Source organism: Sinohyriopsis cumingii, chromosome 7 (assembly GCF_028554795.1).
Source record: "Sinohyriopsis cumingii isolate HCF-2022 chromosome 7, ASM2855479v2, whole genome shotgun sequence".
NCBI lineage: Eukaryota > Metazoa > Mollusca > Bivalvia > Unionida > Unionidae > Sinohyriopsis > Sinohyriopsis cumingii.
Window position 1 is genome coordinate 113452221 of NC_142967.1, and position 20090 is coordinate 113472310.

Sequence of the window (20090 nt, forward strand, 5' to 3'; positions counted from 1 at the left end):
ACGGATTTATGATGACTATTGTGTATGATCATCCTATTTTATTTACCATTTATTTAATCGCGGCGACTAATCATCAACGAGCTCATCAATAAGTTCTCGGTAAACGCCAATATCCATGATACCGCCTTGAAATAATCTTCGACAATTATCAGATATTTCATTAACAATTTCTGTTGAGTTATTTCCGGCACATTTTCCCCCTATGAGAACTTCTAACTGCGACACATCATTGAGGATATTATCAAGACATAAACCAGATCCTGTTTTAGGTTCATCTTGAGGTGTGCCAGGTGAATAACTTCGAAATCCACGTGGTGAATCTGTTGGTGTAAATGTCATCACTGGCGCAGAAATTATTTTACGTTGTAAAGGTGCAGGAAGCTGATATGAAGGTTCCTGCACCGGTGGAGAAAATTGATATGAAAATTCCTGCTACGGTGGAGGAAGTTCGTGCTGGGAGAGTTGTTCTTGTTCCAGTCTCTCTCTATGAAGTCTTTTTACTTCTTCATAAATACTTTTGAATTCTGGACCTCTAGCTTGTTTTTTGTTTCTATATATGCGATACATCCATCTAATAAGATCATCATTACTCATTTTTTTACGACTGGGTTTTAAAATATTAGATTTCTTAAATATACCAAATAACATTATTTCGATAATTTTTTCTGTTTTAGTAGTATTTCTAATATCTTCAACAAACCCTTCATTAAATCTTGCAATTAGTTCTGCGTTTTCTCCTACTGGTTCGGGTTCAGATGCCGGCGACTTCAGTACGAAGTTTTCCAATATCTTCACCAACGGGTGGAGGTTGAGCTGCAGCTATATCAGTTGGAAGATCTCGTAAAATCCTTTTTGTTTGTTTGGTTCTTTTTGCTATTTTTTTAGTTTGTGCCGAAGTTTGTTCTAATACTGGAAAAATACCCTTTTTCCTCTTCTCATCTTCCTCCACAATATCTCCCAATATAGTTTTTTCAACAGCCGCTGAAGCATTTTCAGTAGATGTAGTGACGGGTTTAAATAATTTTTTAGTGTCCTCTTCGTACTCAACTTGTGCTTCTTGCTGCGCTTGTAGATTTTTTCTGAATGAATCTCTAACAGAAAGAAATTTTTTTATTGCTTCTAATCGTTCTCGAGATATCCTTGCAGTATGAGATTCCGGATGTACCATTATAATATAATGATTTAATTATAGCAGCAGAGGGGCGATGACCTCAAGTTGGTTCAAATCTCACGAGTTTTCTAATTAACGAAGTTCTTAAGCAAATGTTCAGCTCGAAATAAGCCTTATTTCGGGTTTTGGACGCTTCTAAAGTCGGTCTGTTTGCCCCCTCTGCTGCTAAAACAGAACCAGATTGATCTAACTTCATAATTAAAACTATATACAGCTGCTATTTTAAAACTTAAATCTCGATGTTCACAGACATAATTTTGTCAAAAACAATTTCATGCTGAAGGCTTCCTGTTTTGCCATATTAGCCGCCATAATGAGAACTTCACATTTTTTTCCCAGCTGCATGTGACCATAAAGCCTATCTTCCACTGCTCGCAAATCAATATCCTTCTGGAATAATTTGCATTTTGCAAAGCTCTATGAGAAAGATCACACAATCCTAACTTTATAATCTTTTTTGTCTAGCCACCGAAGTTGGAATCAGCAGCCAGCCATTTTAAAGTGTAAAAATAATTCAAATTTAAACTGCTGCTACATCCGGGCTTCATACAATTGGAAATTCAAAATGTACGACTGCACAGCGGCCAGTTATGGAAATTTCTGTTCTGGCACAAACTTAGCTAGATATAGTTTGTTTTCATTTTTTTCATTTTCATTTATTTAAATCAGTAAAAATAAAACTATTTATTGATTCCTTTTGGTTTCAAGAAAATCCAGGCTTTTCAACATCCACAGAGAATATTTTGAATTTTTAAGGTGTTTTCAAGGCCTTGATTTGCAAATTCATTTTTCAAGGCTTTTCAAGGTCCCTTACGGACCCTGTTTATGGTGTCCAAACAAATATGGTATTCATAAATACTGACAATACTGAACTCCCTTTTAAATATAACTGCACAAGAAAATGACACTTATTCTTTTAATGGAGCTTTTTTGAAGTTGTATTATACAAATGAGCATCTAACTGTTCTGGGCAACACTGCAACAGATTACAGAAAACCATGACAAGTATGAAAGACATGGTGCTGCTAATCCTTTCCATGATGTGTTGCCATTCAGGTATCAGTAAACAATGATAAACAATAAGCTGGTCATTTGTATAATCGCAAGCTGTGTTTACAGAGAGTAAGTCACTGATCTGCTTGACAGTGTTTTTAATGCTAAAGGCGTATTGAACAGTCTGTGGTACTTTAACTAAATATAATAGTTGACATGGACTAATAACAATGCTTATTAGCAAACAGGGATAATTACAGACGTGGGATAGCCTGGTGGCATCCAACAATCTGCTTGAATACAACAGTGGATATGGAGAGTTAAACTGTGACTTTAGCAAATGTCCAAATCAAGTACAATAATTTCAATGCAAAATTTTCAGCTGATAGATGCTGAAATGTATTTTTCATTTTTTTTTAATTACAACTTTTAAAGTCTGAATTATGGTGTCTACATCATTACTGTTATATCCAGAAGTACATTATAGCAAGTCATGTTATAATGGTGGAGAAAGGACTAATCATAATTACACTAATTATTAATAAATTATTATCATTATCTAAATGATTATATCGTATCACAATATCTATTAATAAGTAGCTCAAGTTGGCCTGAAAATCCTCACCCATGCCAAGAAATATGGGTAAGTGAGATGCTCTCCTTAGAAATTTATTCAGCAGTAGTCCACTAGCCCAAGGCTATCAAATTTTCTGTTGCACTAGAAGTTTTCATGATGATCATAGTCTGATGGCTAGTAAAGTTTCAGTTGTCAGCATTTTTTAAAAATATTACAAGTATAGGTAATTTTTGAAAATCTGAATGATTTGATTCCTCTCAGAGCTAACTGTGCAAATCCCTAAGATTCAGTTGCTTCCATTGTTAGTTAGAACATTAGAATTTGACTTACATTTTAAAAATGAGGCTCTATAAATCTTTACTGATTTTGTTAACTACACAAGATAAAGTTGTATGTCAAAGATTGTTAGTCTGAGGTAATTGCAAAGTATCTAAAATATGTACGAAAGGTTAGAAGAAACGCAGATTAAAGAATTTAAAACCAGATTTATTTTTGTCAAACCTCTACTATAGTGAAATGATCAAAAGTCATATAATAATTAACCAACACATCTTTAGAGTGTTGGAAATCATGGAGACACAATTCTGCACAAAGATCATGTTGTTTGTATATCTGTTGTGAAATCTTCACAATGCCAATACAGTGTCAATGAGAGATCTGCACACCTTGCTTTCACTGTAGCATGAAAGACACAGCAGAAAAGGAAGGTCTTTACATTATGGTTAAGTAAGACCTGTATTGATTCTAATGCAATGTCACAGCAGATATGCAGAAATTCCCCTCAGCAGATATGCAGAAATTCCCCTAAGGTGGAAAGCCCCATATCGCATAAGGATTAGTTGGGATTACAGGAAAGGGGTGGATATTGATCTATTCCCCTTCTCTAGTCTGAGCCCAGTGCTGGGGGTAGGGGGCAGGGGAGTACACAGTCTGTAACCTATCCCCATACCATGAGGCCAATGAGTGATAATCAGAAAATACTTATTCCTCAACTGATTCAGGAAGGTGCACTGCTGATCATTCCCATCCAATGGACACAACAAGCTTCCTTTATAATGTTGAGAACGGTTCACCATCTTCTGTGTGGAAGAGGGTAACAAGCATCCCTGGATGTGAGATGTGCAGTGCACTGCCTCCCAAATGGGAGGGAGCAATATATTTGTGTGGTTCTCCAGATGCAGCAACGTGCTTGTGCTGTGCTCCACCTCCCTACCAGAAGTATCAGGCCAGTGTGCTGCTCCACCTAACAGAAGGGAGCAGCATGCTTGCATCATGTGGGCCACCTCCTTAATGGAAGGGAGCAACACACTTGTGTGATGGTCCAACTGCCAAATGGGAGGGATCAGTTGCCTACATGGGTCACAAGGTGAGTGGTACATCACCTCCCTCTTGGGAGGGAGCAATACACTGCCCTGAACATGAGTGTTCAACATCTCCCTTTCAGGAAAACAACCAAGTCTTCAAATGTTCACTTCCTCCTCTGGAGGGCCCTCACATGCCACCGAAGCTGGACCCATAAAGCCCTGGGACCTTTGGGTGATCTGCTGAGCTGAAGACCTAAGCCTCTCACAGAATGTTTTTTTGGTTTATTTTTTTACTTCCACCTTGGGGAGTCTGTGAGAAAAACCTGAAAATTCCAATTACAAATGGGAGCAAACATTTTGTTTTCTCCATCACCCATAGGCATGGCTGGGATCAGCTTGATTCCAGGTTATAGAAGGCCATAATTTGCAATGTGCACAACAACTTTTTGCATTTTGTACATTTAGCAATAGATGCAGTATGGGCGAGTATCCCAAAGGCCCTTCTTGTGCCACTGCCCTATAGTGTTCTGACATTATTTAGATTTTAAAAAGAAATTTTAATGGTCTTTGTCCTTTTGTTTCTCACTGCAACCTTTTACTGACGAAAAATAGAAAGATGAAGTAACAGTTTATTTTTTAGTCTCTCTTCTTGCAAGAGTTTGAAATTATTAATATACATGTTGTCAGAAACAATGATGATAACAAAATTCTTTTGAGAGAGTGAGAGAGGAAGACACAACCGCTCAGTGCCCTTTAATGTCAGGCAAGTTGTGCTGCTGCTATTCCTTAACACTAACCTAGTTGTCTCCCTCTCGTATTAGGTATTTACTACATCTTGTAGGTAATTATGCCAATGGACAAGAAGATAACTGCTGCCTTCACTAAAGAATCATTCTTTGCTAAGTGTTTTGTCTTTATGCTAATCCTGATGCATGAGTGATTTTGAGCCTCTCTCGCAGTATACAATTGCTATAAGGAAAATGACTGGGGAAATACATATATATACAGCGACGCAATGAAGAAAATCTCTCTCTCTCTCTACATTATATATATATATATATATATTACACTTTTAAATGTACAAAAACTCCGGTCTCGTCACTATTTAGAAAATAATAACTAGACTGATTCAGAAGAACTATCGAAACACTTAATTTCTATACAGCTGTAGCAGGATCATATATTTTATAATTTTATATATTCATGTTTTAATTAGGCAGAAGTAGATATATTATTTTATGTAGTTGATGTTTATTAATGAGTGAAATAAAGTCATCAGTTGCTATTATTGTGTTATTCTCATTTTACATATATTTAGCCACTTAGGTAACATTGAACCAGGATTACTGGTTCAGTTTTATTCACTGAGCAATGCAGCTACCCTGATTACTGTTCATGCTGGGTTGTTCTATTGTATTACAAGTGGTAAACAACTTTCTGAATGGTTAGTTTGGTACTTGTCTATATAAACGACATAGGATGAACAGCATATTAGTGGTATTCAGTCCAATGGAGCTTCTGAAGGGTGGTGGTCATGGCATTGCATTAAAGTACCTGATGATTTTTGTGCTTGCAAGAAAATGTGAATTGGCGTTTGTCCCATATCATAAGGGTGTATGTAACAAAGCAGGAGAAATGTATCAGTCTCCACTTATCAACCTCATTGCACAATAAACCCAATAATGAACAAATACTGGACTTGTATCGTCTGTTCAGTGAGGAGAAGGCAAGTGCTGTAACACAACTATTATACCGTACACCTTTTTTTCTTTTTTTTTTTGGTACATAAATAAACAATGCAGATTTTAAAAAATGTAACACAAATTAAAACATAAAATGGTCATTCCCAACATTAACATGATAAAAACAATGTAGCACAACATATAACACATAAAATACATCAGATTGATCCTTAGTCAAGATTAAAAAAACTGTAGCGACCATGATATAGAAACCAGCTGCAAGACCTGTTGTCTGAGGAAGGAAGTATATGTCATAAAAAAATATACCGGCATGGAAAACAAAGGAACTAGCTTCAGAGACCTTGTGAGTACGACACACCATAAATTAAATAATGCAAATAGCAAAGAGCAACTCCTGAAAAACAATAATAAATACTTCGTTTCTTCCAAATTGGTTTTGATTTGTTACAGAAAAACAAAAACTTATACTATGTGGGATACAGAAACTCCTTAAAGCCTTTAGACATTTTTGGATGGTCTGGTGAGGGTAGGGGAACTTCAAAGGCTGACAGCTTAACATTATAAGCTAAAGATTGGACAAGTGCCCACAAATAAAACAGTATACAGTTCACCGTTCATAAAATAACTTTGATAAACCATCCAGCTACTGTAGAACGTGATCTGTGGATTATATATTGGTATGACTAAAATATGCAATGAAAAAATGGAATGCAACGGAAAAAAGGAAAGCAGTGGATATAGAATAAGCAATAAAAGTTATTTTTGTTTGTTTTTAATTTTTTACATTGACAGTTCATAAATAATTAACTTAAATACAATACTAATTTCATCTTTCAGTTTAATTGTAATAAGGTTTTTGCTTTTATATGTTTGTGTTATTAATGTTGTTGATTGGCCTAGGAATTGTGTTCACTATTGTATTGTTAAAATATTATCTTCTATATCTTTAAAAAAGAATTTCAATTGCATGTATATGCATAAGTTATACAAATACCCTTTGATATATGATTATATCCATTGTTCTTAAGAATTATCTTTTAATTATTTTATCGTGCATTTATTTAAGTCATTTAATTGGGAAGTTTGCCCATGGTGAGAACTGTAATTTCTTTCCTTTCATTTTGTTTTACAATCAGTGAATGTTGACCAGTTAAGCAATATCAACTGGATATGCTTCTAGTGTAACCTCCATACAATAAAGTGATAGGAGAGAAAGAGCAGATAATGAGGTTACTGAAAGGGGCATTAAGTCCACACATCATGGCATCCTAGACAAAGATGACAGATCTGGACATGCCCCAAGCCAGATGCCTGAGTAGATTGCATCATACCAGCAGTTCTCCACTGTGTGGGAGGATGTATTCACATGAATAGACAATGGTTTCTTGGCACACAAAAAAACTACACAACAGCATTGGGTAATGTATTTCTGCTAGTAAAATGCAGTTTGCAGCTAACTAATTGTTGCTTTTCCATGTATAGGAATTGAGTGCAAGCTAATCAGTATGCAAAAATTAATCATGGTTACTCAGTTAGCTGCTGTATTTCTTTTTTTGTATTGGTACGGTAACACTGCCATATACTTAAAACATTTTTAAATTTCTCAAAACAGCATACCACATTTACCATATGTCTGGAAGCCATATTTATTGGGACACCATAAATTAATTTTAGAAGTAATTCTTTGTGCACCATATGTTCTGAGACACATTGGGTTATTTTAGTTATAAGTTGTGGGACACATCTGTAATCATTCGAAAATTACAAGTCGGATAAATATAGTCCAACTTAAATATTATTTTACAAAATATAAATCTGTGTACTTTGAGATGAAACTCTTTATTCCACTGCAGTAGCATCTCATCAACACAACCCTTCTCCTGTACATGTACAATCCATTCTTTCGGTACATGCATATTTTTTTGGGCTTTCTCATACAGTGAAAAATTGTTATAGGTAACACATCACCTGTGGCGTAAAATGCAATGGATAAAGTCAGACTTTTTCAAATCTACACCAGTCTTACTAATTCCCATGCTTTTGACATCTTATTGTCAGTCCATCCAGGAATGTGATCAAAGTACAATAGAATTTCATCCATGTTAATGATCACAGTGTCAGCGAAATCATCTACTTCTCTTCTGGCCTTCACAAATTCATCACATAATTTGATTTTCTCTGAGTCTTCTGGGCGACGCTTGGTCATCAATGTCTGTGCAGGAAGCACTATATTGTGTCACTTTAAAAATTGTTCCACTGTTTTAATTTATTTTTAAAATTTCCATGAGTACCAGTGAAAAGGAACCAAAGTTAGCTTCCATATCTCTGCTATCTTTGTATATTAAAATAAAAAATAACAAATTGGCACACTTAAAAGAATCCATAGTCAGCTTGCATTGCAATAAAATAACCTTTGTACCGATATCCTTTAAAAAGAGAGAAAAAAAAACGCTTCAGAGTGTCCAAAATTTCGAAGTAGGCTTCAGATGTTGGCTTGCTTTGTAATAAAAATAACCCATCTCTGATGTCCTGTCAGTAGGTTCAAAGAAGGAGTTTACTGCTTGCTGCCAGTTGTGTTTATTCACCACCTGGGCTTCTATGTGCCTGACATATGTGGCTACAATTAATACAAAGGAGCATTGATGTATGCAGGTAAATAGTAATGATACTTTAACCCATGCTAGCAAAAAGATTGTCACTTACACTCAAGTGAATGTGTTTTCAAATAATAATTTTTTATTTGTGACATACTATCATACAGTAGACCTGGATATAATTCAATCTTGATTATTTTGCACCTAACACTGTGTCATGCATGAATGACAGTTGCCTTCAAGATATCGACTGACTATTTCCCTCTTGTATGTGATTTTGTCAGATCCAGTTTTTAGCCAGATAACATATTCAAACCTCTAAGCACAACCACACACACTTGGTTTCTGAATGTTCCCGTCAATGAACAATGTGGCACGTCTTATCGGACATAAGCGATACACGCTGCATATCAAAGCCTACAATAAATATACAGATTTCATGAATATTTTATTCTTTAATGCTCATGTTGAAGAAAAGGAATAAATGATAACCATACAAGGTTAGTTTCTTTCTTGTTATCAAATAAGTGTTTTATTTATATATTATATTTTATTGCAACGTGCAGTAGGGGGAGCACAAATACAATACAAATTCATTTCAATTCTTAAGTCTTGGAACATATGACCTAGGTGAAAAAGTTTCACCATGATTTCTGGGACAGGAAAAAAAAAATATTTTATCATGTCCCAACATATATGGTAAATACGGAAGATAAGCAACACATTAAGCTTTAATCTGTGTGTAAAAATTCACATCCAACAATCTGATTCTGCACTCAGGTCTGAGACTGACACCTTCTTAGCCAAATGAAACAATGTAAACCATTCATGCCCTACCTACACTAACAGCATTTAGTACTGAATCAATATGATAGCATGGTATGACAGCATGTCACTTTGACCAAACAGATGTCCTGTCTTAAAATTTTATATGGATTTTCAGCACGTATGCCTCAAAATGGATGGAATATCTTCCAGAATGAATATACTTAATGCCTTATCACACAGCAATAAAAGAACTGAACACAACATTTATTAAATTATCTGCAGCTTAGGTTTCTTCAGACATACACGCGCAGCTGAACAGAGAATGGAAGCTGTGAAATTATAACATGCTATTTTCTTAAACATAAAACTGGAGGTGTCTATCAAACATACTGAGATGGTTACTATATTAACATGAATACATTCATTCCTTAAACTGAAAATTCTTCATTCCTTACCTGAAATACGTATGACGAACTCGGCTTTTACAGGATCTGGTGTTGGATCTAGAAATGTGCAGGACCATGTTACATTGTTGTCGACCTTCTGTAATGGATTAATTGTCAAATTGTACATGTCACGCTCTGCGTCACATGTGTAAGTTATCCGACCTGGATCAAAGGAACTATTAACCATGGTAAACACTTTACATTCTGGTCTATTAGTGCTTGGTCTTAATGTAAGAATATCCGAATTAGAACCATTATACCAATAGATAGCTGTTTCATTTCCCTTGCCAATGTATCGACATCTGAGGGTCAGTGAAGAACCAAGTGATGCTGAGTTTGGACCAGGAGAAATTTCAGCATTCCTGCACACTGAAAATATAAAACAGTACATTGACTGGACTAAAGGCAATTTGAATATTAATTACAGCGAAGCCTTCTATTTATTTTTTTCAAGTAATTGCCTTAAACTGAAAACCATAAGTCTGTATCAACAGTAAAACGAAATGAAAAATGGCGTTAAACCCTACAACAACATCTCACCTCTGTGTGGGTTACTTAGCACAAGACCATCAAGAGCCATATTTTATGTTACAGGGTTCCACAGAAGTTGCTGTAGTGTCCGATTCTAAGACCTATAAAATGTTCTCTGCAAATTGTTGCAAATCCTTTGGTTCCTATCTATTTCCATCCCCTGCATACTAATTAAAATTCTGAGTATCAGCAAGCCTAATGCTGGAATATTCTTTGTTGTAGTGGATTTAACATCATTTTTCACCCATGATAGGCTATTTAAATGGCAGCCAGTGTAACAGGTGGCTGAAGAAGAACCCAGGAAAACCCCACTTATAATGAACCAATGTCTCATGAAAAGCCACTGGCAAGCACTCTCACATACTCATGTTGCCCAAATCCCGAGACTCAAACCCATGGAGACAGAGGTGAGATGGCAGTGATTGGGAAAGGCAAGCACTTTAGACCACTTGGCCACCCAGGGCCCAACAATGTATATACGGTGCTATGAATACAACCTTTATATCCACTTGTAAAAACTTTTATGCAATTAATGTGTATAGTGATGTTTGTATTGTTTTGTTCCCGAGTTTTTCTTACTGTAACAATTACAGTATTAATTCCTGCATTTATACATGGACATGTTTTCAGTGCATAGCAGAGAGTTTTTCAATAATTAGGTTCAGGTAATGGGTGCCTGAAGTCTTCACCACTTGAACTAATACCTAAGCATTGGCATATAACAGCATCTTTTTGATGTTTGGAGAAGCTTACTGAAAGTTGCGCCAGTTCTTTAGAACTTGCACATTTATGTTGCTAACTTGGTGGTACCAAAAGCATGTCCAGACGATATGATCAGTTTTTTTATGATGATTTTCAACAACATTTGTTTATCACACTCTCATTCTCATTGACTCCACAGTAAAGTGATCAAACCTGCTGGTGTTTTAGCGGCCACCAAATGATGGCCAAATGATGTTGACTGATGAAACTTTAGCTAGCAAAGATTCATCTGCATTTGGAAATTATTTTAAGACCTGGCTGCCATTTTTGTATCATTACCCATGGCAATTATTCATACACCATCCTCATATCACTCACTGATTTGTTTTATTGCTAGGCTGCGAATTTGTGGATCTTCTAAGTAAAATAATTGCAATACACATGTAATTCAATGTGAATTATAATAATTAATTGTACTGCCATGTCAGTAACAAGATAACCATGAAATTCAAAGTTAATCAAAGATGTTTACATGGCCAAGTGATAAATATGGCTGCCTCCTGATAATGACGACTCCACTTGAAATCCAGGAAGGAGCGAATTATTATTTTGTTAATGAGCTATTTTACTTCGAATTGGGAATGAGAATTATGTAACTGTTTACATTTTCTGTGTGAATAATCACAAAACACAGTAGAATATAAATAGTAAACCACAGACACTGTGCTGGATACAGTAACAATCTGCTACTTCAGCACCTGGACATTTTGCTAGCCAATACATTAAAATACTGAGTTTTCCACTCACTTAATGAATTATATCTGACATTTCAAGCAAATATCCTTTATGTAATAGATGAACTCTATGGCCTTATAATAAGTAACAGAAAAGAGTGAAAACAAACAAGTTTCTAAAATTCAACAAATAATTTCCCCAGAAATAAAAGTGAAAATTTAAAACGAATTTGCAGCATGTTGAATTATGTCCCTATTAGTCCTAAAAGTTCTATTACAAGTCCAAATGTTTAGAGTTCCACATGAATTCCATTGGTGTTCCAAAAAAATTCCAATACTGAATGTGCTGATGTGCCTGTAGTCTTTAATGTGCTAATGTGCCAATGACCTGGAATGTGGTGATGTGTTAAAGGTCTTCTACCACAATATCATCCAAAATGTCCTTAAATGAATTCCCAAAATAATGATTTATTCCAAGAATTAGTAAAGAGCACTTTATAATTCCAACGAATAATTTAAGTAAATAAAAACACCCAAGCTAGAAACTGAACACAACAATAAGGTTGGTTTCACTTTGGATGTTAAGGTCAGAATGAATGATTTTGGAGTAAAAACATTATTATATAAAGCTAAGGCACAATAATAAAGCCAGGATGTAGGTCAATTTCCTTTATAAAGCATTTCATGTAGCTTGTCAACAAAATCAGGAATTTCCAAGTAAAAATCTAAAGTCCTTCACTCCAATAAAAGTAAACATGTTTACCTCCAATAATAATGATCTGAATATTTAATACATAATAATAGGGAGATTTTATCTATGTATTATGCTGTTTATAAAAGAAATGTCACTAGTCAACAAAACCATTAACTTGAGTATTGACAAAGGTTACTTATAAAATACATATATAACATATAATCATGAGAAAAGTCATGAAACAATACAATTTCAACATACACAGAAATGGACACTTAGTTCTCAATCTTGTTTTTACACACCGAAGAACCTTAAAGGTCAGTGGTCATTCAGAGTAAATAGTCTCCATTAAGTATTTTGATGCTTAGTTGTGTATGTAGATTTTATCTTTCCAAAGTGGATTTAAAATTTTTGTGATAACAAAATACCAAAAAACAAGAAACCATAAAAAAAATGCTGATGTAAGTTTATCTTGTATTAAGAGTATTTTGAATTTCTATGCTCTATTGATCAAAACTTCATTGTTTGTGCCTGTAATTTTCAATAACTCAAAATCCTTAATATCTGATACACGTCAGTATCAAAATCTAACTGCACTGTTGTAACAGGCATTCAACAGTGTCATGGTAAAATATGACAGATTTGTCCATAGAGGGGCATAATACAAATCTGAACAATATGATTTAATGAACCAAACTTGAAAATCCATATAACATTTTCTAAAAGGTTATAATATTATGTTTACTTGAATATAAAGAGAAAAGAGAATTATCTTGCATTTGTATATATCACAATCATCTAACAAAACTAAACAAATGCCCTAGGTATACATACTCACTCATAAACAGCAAAAAATTTCTCTGCATAGCCTAACTTCAGGTATGGACACCATTTTACATTCTGATGTTTGAAACACATACAGCACTTTCTGTGCTGTATTCAATAGCATTTGCTAAACAACTTTTGTAATTCACTAATATACGGGCAAAGTACAGAGACATAATCAGCAAAACTTAACGTTATTCATAAAGAAACTGCCAATGTTGCATCCAATCGAAGACCTATTCAAATCACTATTAAAGTAATTAATATACACATTACACAGAAATGGGGATAGAACACCTTGCCGCACACCATTTCTCACACGGAAAGACATAGTTGCTATCTGATGCAACTTTAAGCAAAACTGTTGTATGTTGTGCCACTTAAAATGCAAACAAACATCATACAATGGAAGGTTTCTATTGTTATGACGGTATGATCTTTTGAATAATCTAAGAAATAGAAAAAGCAAAACCAACAAATTGTAAAATTCAATAAATAAATTATTACCCTACAATACAAAGTGAAAATCTAAAAGGAACTTACAGCATTGTACATTAAATCCCAAATAATCCTAAGAGTTCTATTACAAGTCCAAATGTATAGTGCTCTGAATGAATTTCAGTGATGTTCCAAATGAATTCTAATCTTGAATTTTAATCTACTATACAAGCAGGAGTCCCCATCATTGGTGTTTTGTGATTTTAGACCACCAAAAATACTTCAAAAAGATGGAATCCTCAGTTCCTCACTTTAGTTAATGCCCAAGGCATTGTAGGGAATCTTACACATCCTGTGTTAAGAACGTTGACAGGTCAGCCAAACATTCAAAGGATGAGTACACACCAATCAGACAAAGTAGACTAGAGAGCTCACAAAGTAGACAAGAGTCTAAATTTACATATGGGAAACTAGAGCATCTGTAGGAAGACTTCAGTAAATTTGGGCAGTGCACGAAAGAATTTGGTCGAGAGAAACTGAATTAGCATCTAGAGTGTGGTCACCATGTTCTAGGTACAAGGAACCTGGGTGGGTGGAAGGATTCAAAGGAAAGTCACTCTGAGTACAGGTAATAAATTGGATTGAATTGAATCATAAAGGAACTGGATTTGAGAGAAGTTTTCTGGGTGAAAGTGAAGCAGCAGTGCCCTGTTAGAAGAAAGAGAGAAAGGAGACAAGGAAATCAGAGAAGGAAGGAAGAAAGAGAAAGAAAAGTGGTGAAAAGGAGAAGCATATTTGTATAGAGCTCACAAACCAAAATTTACACTTACGACAAGCTTGCAGGAAGCTTGCTGCAAGCTTAAGACAAGATAGCTGAGGATTTCAGTTATGACTTTTAACCAGAATAGTTTTGAGTAGAAATTGAGAACTTGTGTTACTATAAAGATTCTTTAAATTTTATTTGTTTATAATATTTTTAATTTAATGGGTCTTGTATTTGTATATGTGTTGACTTAAGCTGACTGGGGGCTCAGAAATCTTAATGCACAACTGTCAGCCATATTATTCTAAATACTGAAGACCAATCATTACACGGATATATCTTCAGTCTCGGACATGATTATTGGTATTTTAGTTACTCTAGTGTGGTCAAAAGGAGCAAAGCAATGCACCAACATGCTACTGAAATAAATCATACGTAATAGATGCAAATGTTGGCTAGAATATTTAATGTGTGCTGCTTGAGGAGAATCAGCTTGCAGTGAATAACCAGTTTTTAACTTAGCAATAGCGTTTTTAATCATGAGCAGAAGTTCTCCATGATGTAGTATATTTACTTAAGTCAGTCAATACACTGCTTTTGTGGGTTTCACCTTAATTGAGTTATGTATTTCACAGTAACGACTTTGCAACACTGCAGCAATGTCTTGCTAGCCTGTCACATTACTCATGGACTTTGATAGAGGTGAGTGGGTTCTTTTTACTCGTACCAAACATCTATCCAAAATGAGTTAACATCTTACTGCTCAGCTTCTTAGCATATGAAGCAGCCCTATATCTAGCTTCTTCCTTCTTACCTTAAGGCACACTTAAACTGAACCCTGGATTTCCTTAACATATTGTATAGAATACCTTGCCTAAACCATTATCATCCTGAAAGATATAATAATCCCTTGCCTCTTTATGCACGTCTTTTATATAGGTGGTATTAAAGGTATACTCAGTCAAAATTGAAGAAGAACTTACAAGTCGAATCTCTAAGCGAAATATCAGTGCTAAATTTATTAAAAGGGTCAATTCTATAATAGGTCACAGGGAAAAGAAATGTGGCCTCCCTTGCATACTATGTTATTTATGGGTAATTTGAAGTATTGGGCTCCAATAGGCAAAATTTATTGAGAAATTGCCCACATTACTTCGAATTCTAATTGTGCTCTTTCTCGAAGTTCTGCATGGCTGTGAATGTTGGACTTGGATCAGAAGGCTTATAAGAAATTGTTATCAGAATGTGTGTGGTCCTGTGTGTTTTGATATATATATGTGTGTGTGTGTATATCTATCTCTTGTGTACTTTCAAATTACATTATGTGTAAGAATAAAGAATCTTTACAAAATAAATTCTGAGTAAATTCTCAGTTATCTGATTATTTCATATTTGTTTTCAAAGATTTATGTATGTATTTCATCTGATTATCTATTTGGCAATTTTTTTTTAAAAATTGTACTTGATGTTTTTATAAACATTTAATATATTTAATAAAATAATGTTTTAATTTGGATTGATTGATTTATTTATTTATCTTTTAAGTTAGTGACATTTAACCAATTTTAATGTTTTTTCTGTATTCTGTTTGTAACAAGTGTGATTCTGAGTATGTTGCTGGAAAAGACTGAATCTAACATTTTGTTTAAGAATCTTGCACAATAAAATAATGAAAGTCATTGAGGAAACTTTTTCTGATGGTAGGGTCATATTTCACAGTAGTGAAGGGTACATCTTGCTGTTTGGTTATGTCTTAAGGACATTTTCAGACTTTAGACCTAAAAGAAGGTATTTATTTTTGGAAAGATATATTGGGACCATTACATGTACTATGGCCCCATGTACTGATGTTTCATGGATATAAAGTCTACAAAAAATTGTTGCTTGATGTCTTAGAAACAACTTTGTTTCATTAAAATTATATTTGGAAGGTATTCAAGGTTTAAAGGGATTGTTAATATCACCCATAGAGTTATATTTCAGTGATGAAAGTTGCTGCATGATGCATGCATGCCATTTCCAGAAATTTAATTACTTAAAGACTGTTTTAAAGGATAGAAAGGTCTTCAAGGGCGTTGCCCAGAGTTATATTTCACTGTTATGCTATTGTCACATTTGCTAAGCCCCAGCTATAAAGTCATGTATAAGCTATAATCTACTGTCTTGGAAATATACTGCAGCCATGTGTTTGATGTCTGCAGGTTACTGTTAAAATTAAAGTTGTGTGCTTGGATGGGCTATCACATGACGTCATACTGGGACGTTGTTATGTGCTGCCGCAATTGAAACCTGCACACCGATGCCAGTTAGTGCTACGGAAATAGGTCCAAGAGTGGGCAGACAAAACCGACGCCAATGGATGTTACATCAACACTGGTAAGTAATGTACTTCAGCCGAGTTGAGGAAGCTGCAACTCTGATGCAGTTGCATAATTATGCTGCAGAAGAAACAGAGAAAGAAACTTTGAATGGTGTACTGAAGTTTGTATCCAAGAAGGGGATCTTGTGTCACCACACCAGAAAAGGATGCGAGCATTTCAAGCAAGTTTTGTGCCTAAGGAGAAGTGAGGTGAAAATGTCTTCACCACCAAGGAAAAGGAAATGTATTGCTCAAAAAAAGAAGTTTAATTTGGAATAAATAAAAAATTGGCCATGCATTCCGCCATTAAACATTGATTTTTGCACACAGTGTGTTACAACATCGGCAAGCTTTCTCACATATCCACATTGGCCGAGCCAGAGACTCGAACCCACATAGACAGAGGTGAGATGGCAGTGATCCCTGACAGAGCTCTTTAGACCACTCGGGGCCCCACTGCAGCTCCTGTGCATTTCTCACAGCAACAGTGACAGCGAAAGAGTATTTTCTCTTTAGCTGCAGAAAATTTGTCAGCAATTTTAGTCACCAAAATCAACCAACAGGAAAGAAGTCTGAACTGTTTAGAAAACTAGTTTAAGATCAAGCAGTTGAAGAAGTTCAAGTCTGCCACAGTATCATGTCTTGATAAATAACCACAAGATCAAGAAGTTTATGAATACCATAATAAATAGAAACGAAGATATATTTCTGCAGATATGTAGTGTTTTAGTTTTATATTGCGATCTTGATATAGTGTAGTATTGACGGTCAGAATGGATGGAGTTACTGTCATGGTATTGTTCACTAATTCATGTCCAAATTCACGACCTTTTATCATTAATTTCACTAATTGTGAGCTTGGAAGGTTGGCAGCTATGCAAGGAAATCATTATATTTTAACGGTCGTAGATTACGCTATATGCTATCCGGAGGCTGTTGCGTTGCATAATATTGATTCAGAAACCGTCACTGAAGCGCTGCTTGGGATTTAGTCAATAGTCAGAGTGCCCGACAAGATCCTGACTGATCAAGGGACACACATGAGTCACCTGATGGGACAGGTGAATTGACTGATCTCGATTAAGCACCTCACGACTACAATGTATCACCCCCAATGTAACGGACTGGTCGAGCGGTTTAACAGGACTCTGAAAAACACGCTTAAGAAGCTGTGTGAAGGTTATCCCAAAGATTGAGATCGGTATATTCCTGCCATGCTTTTCGTATATCGGGAAGTACCACAAGTGAGTTTAGGGTTTGCTACCTTTGAATTCTTGTATGGGAGGACCGTATGTGGTCTCATCACTGTACTGAGACAGCTGTGAATGGAAGATCACGCTGTTGAAGACGTGCATACTACCTATTAATACATCACAGATTTGTGAAACAAACTGGAAGAAAATTTTCTTCGCACAGCATAACTTACAGATCATTTTCTTTTTTAATGATGTGCTCTTGTGTATAATTTATATATATACAAAACTCTTGACTTTTTTTCAACTATGCATATTGACATAACGGTTTTCAATATTTAGAATTTCGTTTTTTCCCACCATTGTGTAATAACCCCCCCTCCAAGGGTACCTTGTTTATATTAAGCATCATAGGTATTAAAGTTATATTTATGTTATTGTGTTTGCACAAATATACTCCTATTACACCCAAAATATACAAATGTATCTTCTTTGGCTGGCATTTAGTTGACAAAAATTCATAAACATTGATTATACCTAGATTAACCAAATACACAAAATCGCTGCCTCATTAGCTACAATATACTGAAGTAAGTTCTTTCCACCTGGTACTGTAGGTGTGACTAGAGCTTATTTTGATGTCTAATAAGTTTGTTAAAAATCAAGGTTTTCAGCAGCTTCACTGTTTATGTATTATAAAAGTAAAAATAATAGAAGTGAAAAGGCATTATTTTGTCTGTTTCCTTACCTACTAACTTTGTCAATGATTAGTTCCAAATAAAGACGATAACATTTTATTCTGAATAACCAGATTTGTAACCAGTTGGTAAATGGATGTGCTCCTTGTAAGGGTACTTCATGTTGGTATAAGCATACTGATATAAAATAACATATTGTACAGTATATTTTTGAACAAACAAAAATAATCTATAAAATAAAATCAACAAATATAGTTACATACCCCGAACATGCAATAATAGTAAATATTTTTTTTATATAAAAAGGATTCATATCTAGATGATAAGCAATAAATATCAACAATCTCAAACTTAAAGATTTTTAACAAGTACGTTTCTCTTTGTGTCATAGTCAACTAATATAGTGGATCCTGTGTTATTTGTCTTGTTTTTAATTTAGTTTCATGATTAAAAATAGGAAATTAAATAAGTAGGAAAAAATGTACAATCACATGAAAAAAATAACTGAAATAAACAATAAACATTATACCTTATGAATTACAGTAGCGTAGATCCCACGATGTGATGTGATGTGATGTAATTTGGATTTTTAATGTAGCTTTAACAATTTTTCTGTCATATCACTACGATGTCTGCAATGTGGCAGTTTATAGTGATGTCTAGCACTGGGGCATCATGCCGCAGACATGTAGCATGATGTCCCACCCAGTCACATTATCCTGACACCGGGCCGAACCTCTTAATGCTGAGCGCCAAGCGAGGCAGCTGTAAGTACCATTTTTGTAAGTCTTCGTAGATCCCATGAACATATAAATACATTTATCACGAAATTAACACAGAGACTGGCAACTTGAGGTGAATATGAAACAAGAAATTAACTGGAGAGAAATTGGGACATTTAATCCAGTTCCAACTTTAAGAAGTGCTAAGTTTGGTGATAAATATATTTACTTATGTACCACTGTTATTGTTCTCTAAGCCCCCATACATTTTCACTGACCAGGCTTTTCCCCACATTGTCTGTTGTTTGTACACATCTGCACTTCACGTTCGTAGCTTCAACAAATTTCAAGTTTCTGCTTGGTTCTTTATATATAAATGTCATGAACTTTTTCATTTATTTTACCTTTTCTGTCTCTGACATCGCATCAGTCAGAAGCACCAACAGTGTGGGACACCGTAGCATTGTGCAATTTAAAATCACCTGTTCTGTAAAGGGCACAACATAGGTATAGATGTTGATTTGTCATCATTTTCCCTATGTTATCAATTAGTTCTGGGAATTTAGACTGTTTCCAATTAGCTGCTGATTGGAGTTTATGGTTCACTGATCCACTATCCTTATTCATCAGAGGTTAGTTACTGAAGTTTCCCTTAATGGCAACTAAATGTAAATTTTAAGTTTTTTACAAAGATATCTTTCCCTATAAGCTTTGAAATAGTTGTTATTAGCAAAATAAAGGTCTAAGTTTAAACACTTGGTATCAAATTCCACATCATCACTGGCAAATACAATCCCGAATCTTCATTAAAAATAACATTTATAACCTTTTCTGTCTGTAAATGAGGTCAAGTCTCGCTCCAAGTGTCTCACAAT

The 20090-nt window shown here is 34.9% G+C and overlaps 1 protein-coding gene across 4 annotated transcripts in view; it reads right to left on the minus strand.

Annotated features, from left to right (window-relative positions):
* LOC149795952 (uncharacterized) overlaps window positions 1-20090 on the minus strand; it is a 209840-nt gene that overhangs the window by 75726 nt on the left and 114024 nt on the right. For all 4 annotated transcript variants that reach the window (XM_089965872.1, XM_089965873.1, XM_089965874.1 and 1 more), the window contains exon 2: window positions 9566-9925. In XM_089965872.1, the coding sequence (XP_089821998.1) occupies window positions 9566-9743 (178 nt within the window). In that variant the 5' untranslated portion in view covers window positions 9744-9925. The remainder of the gene's footprint in view (window positions 1-9565; window positions 9926-20090) is intronic.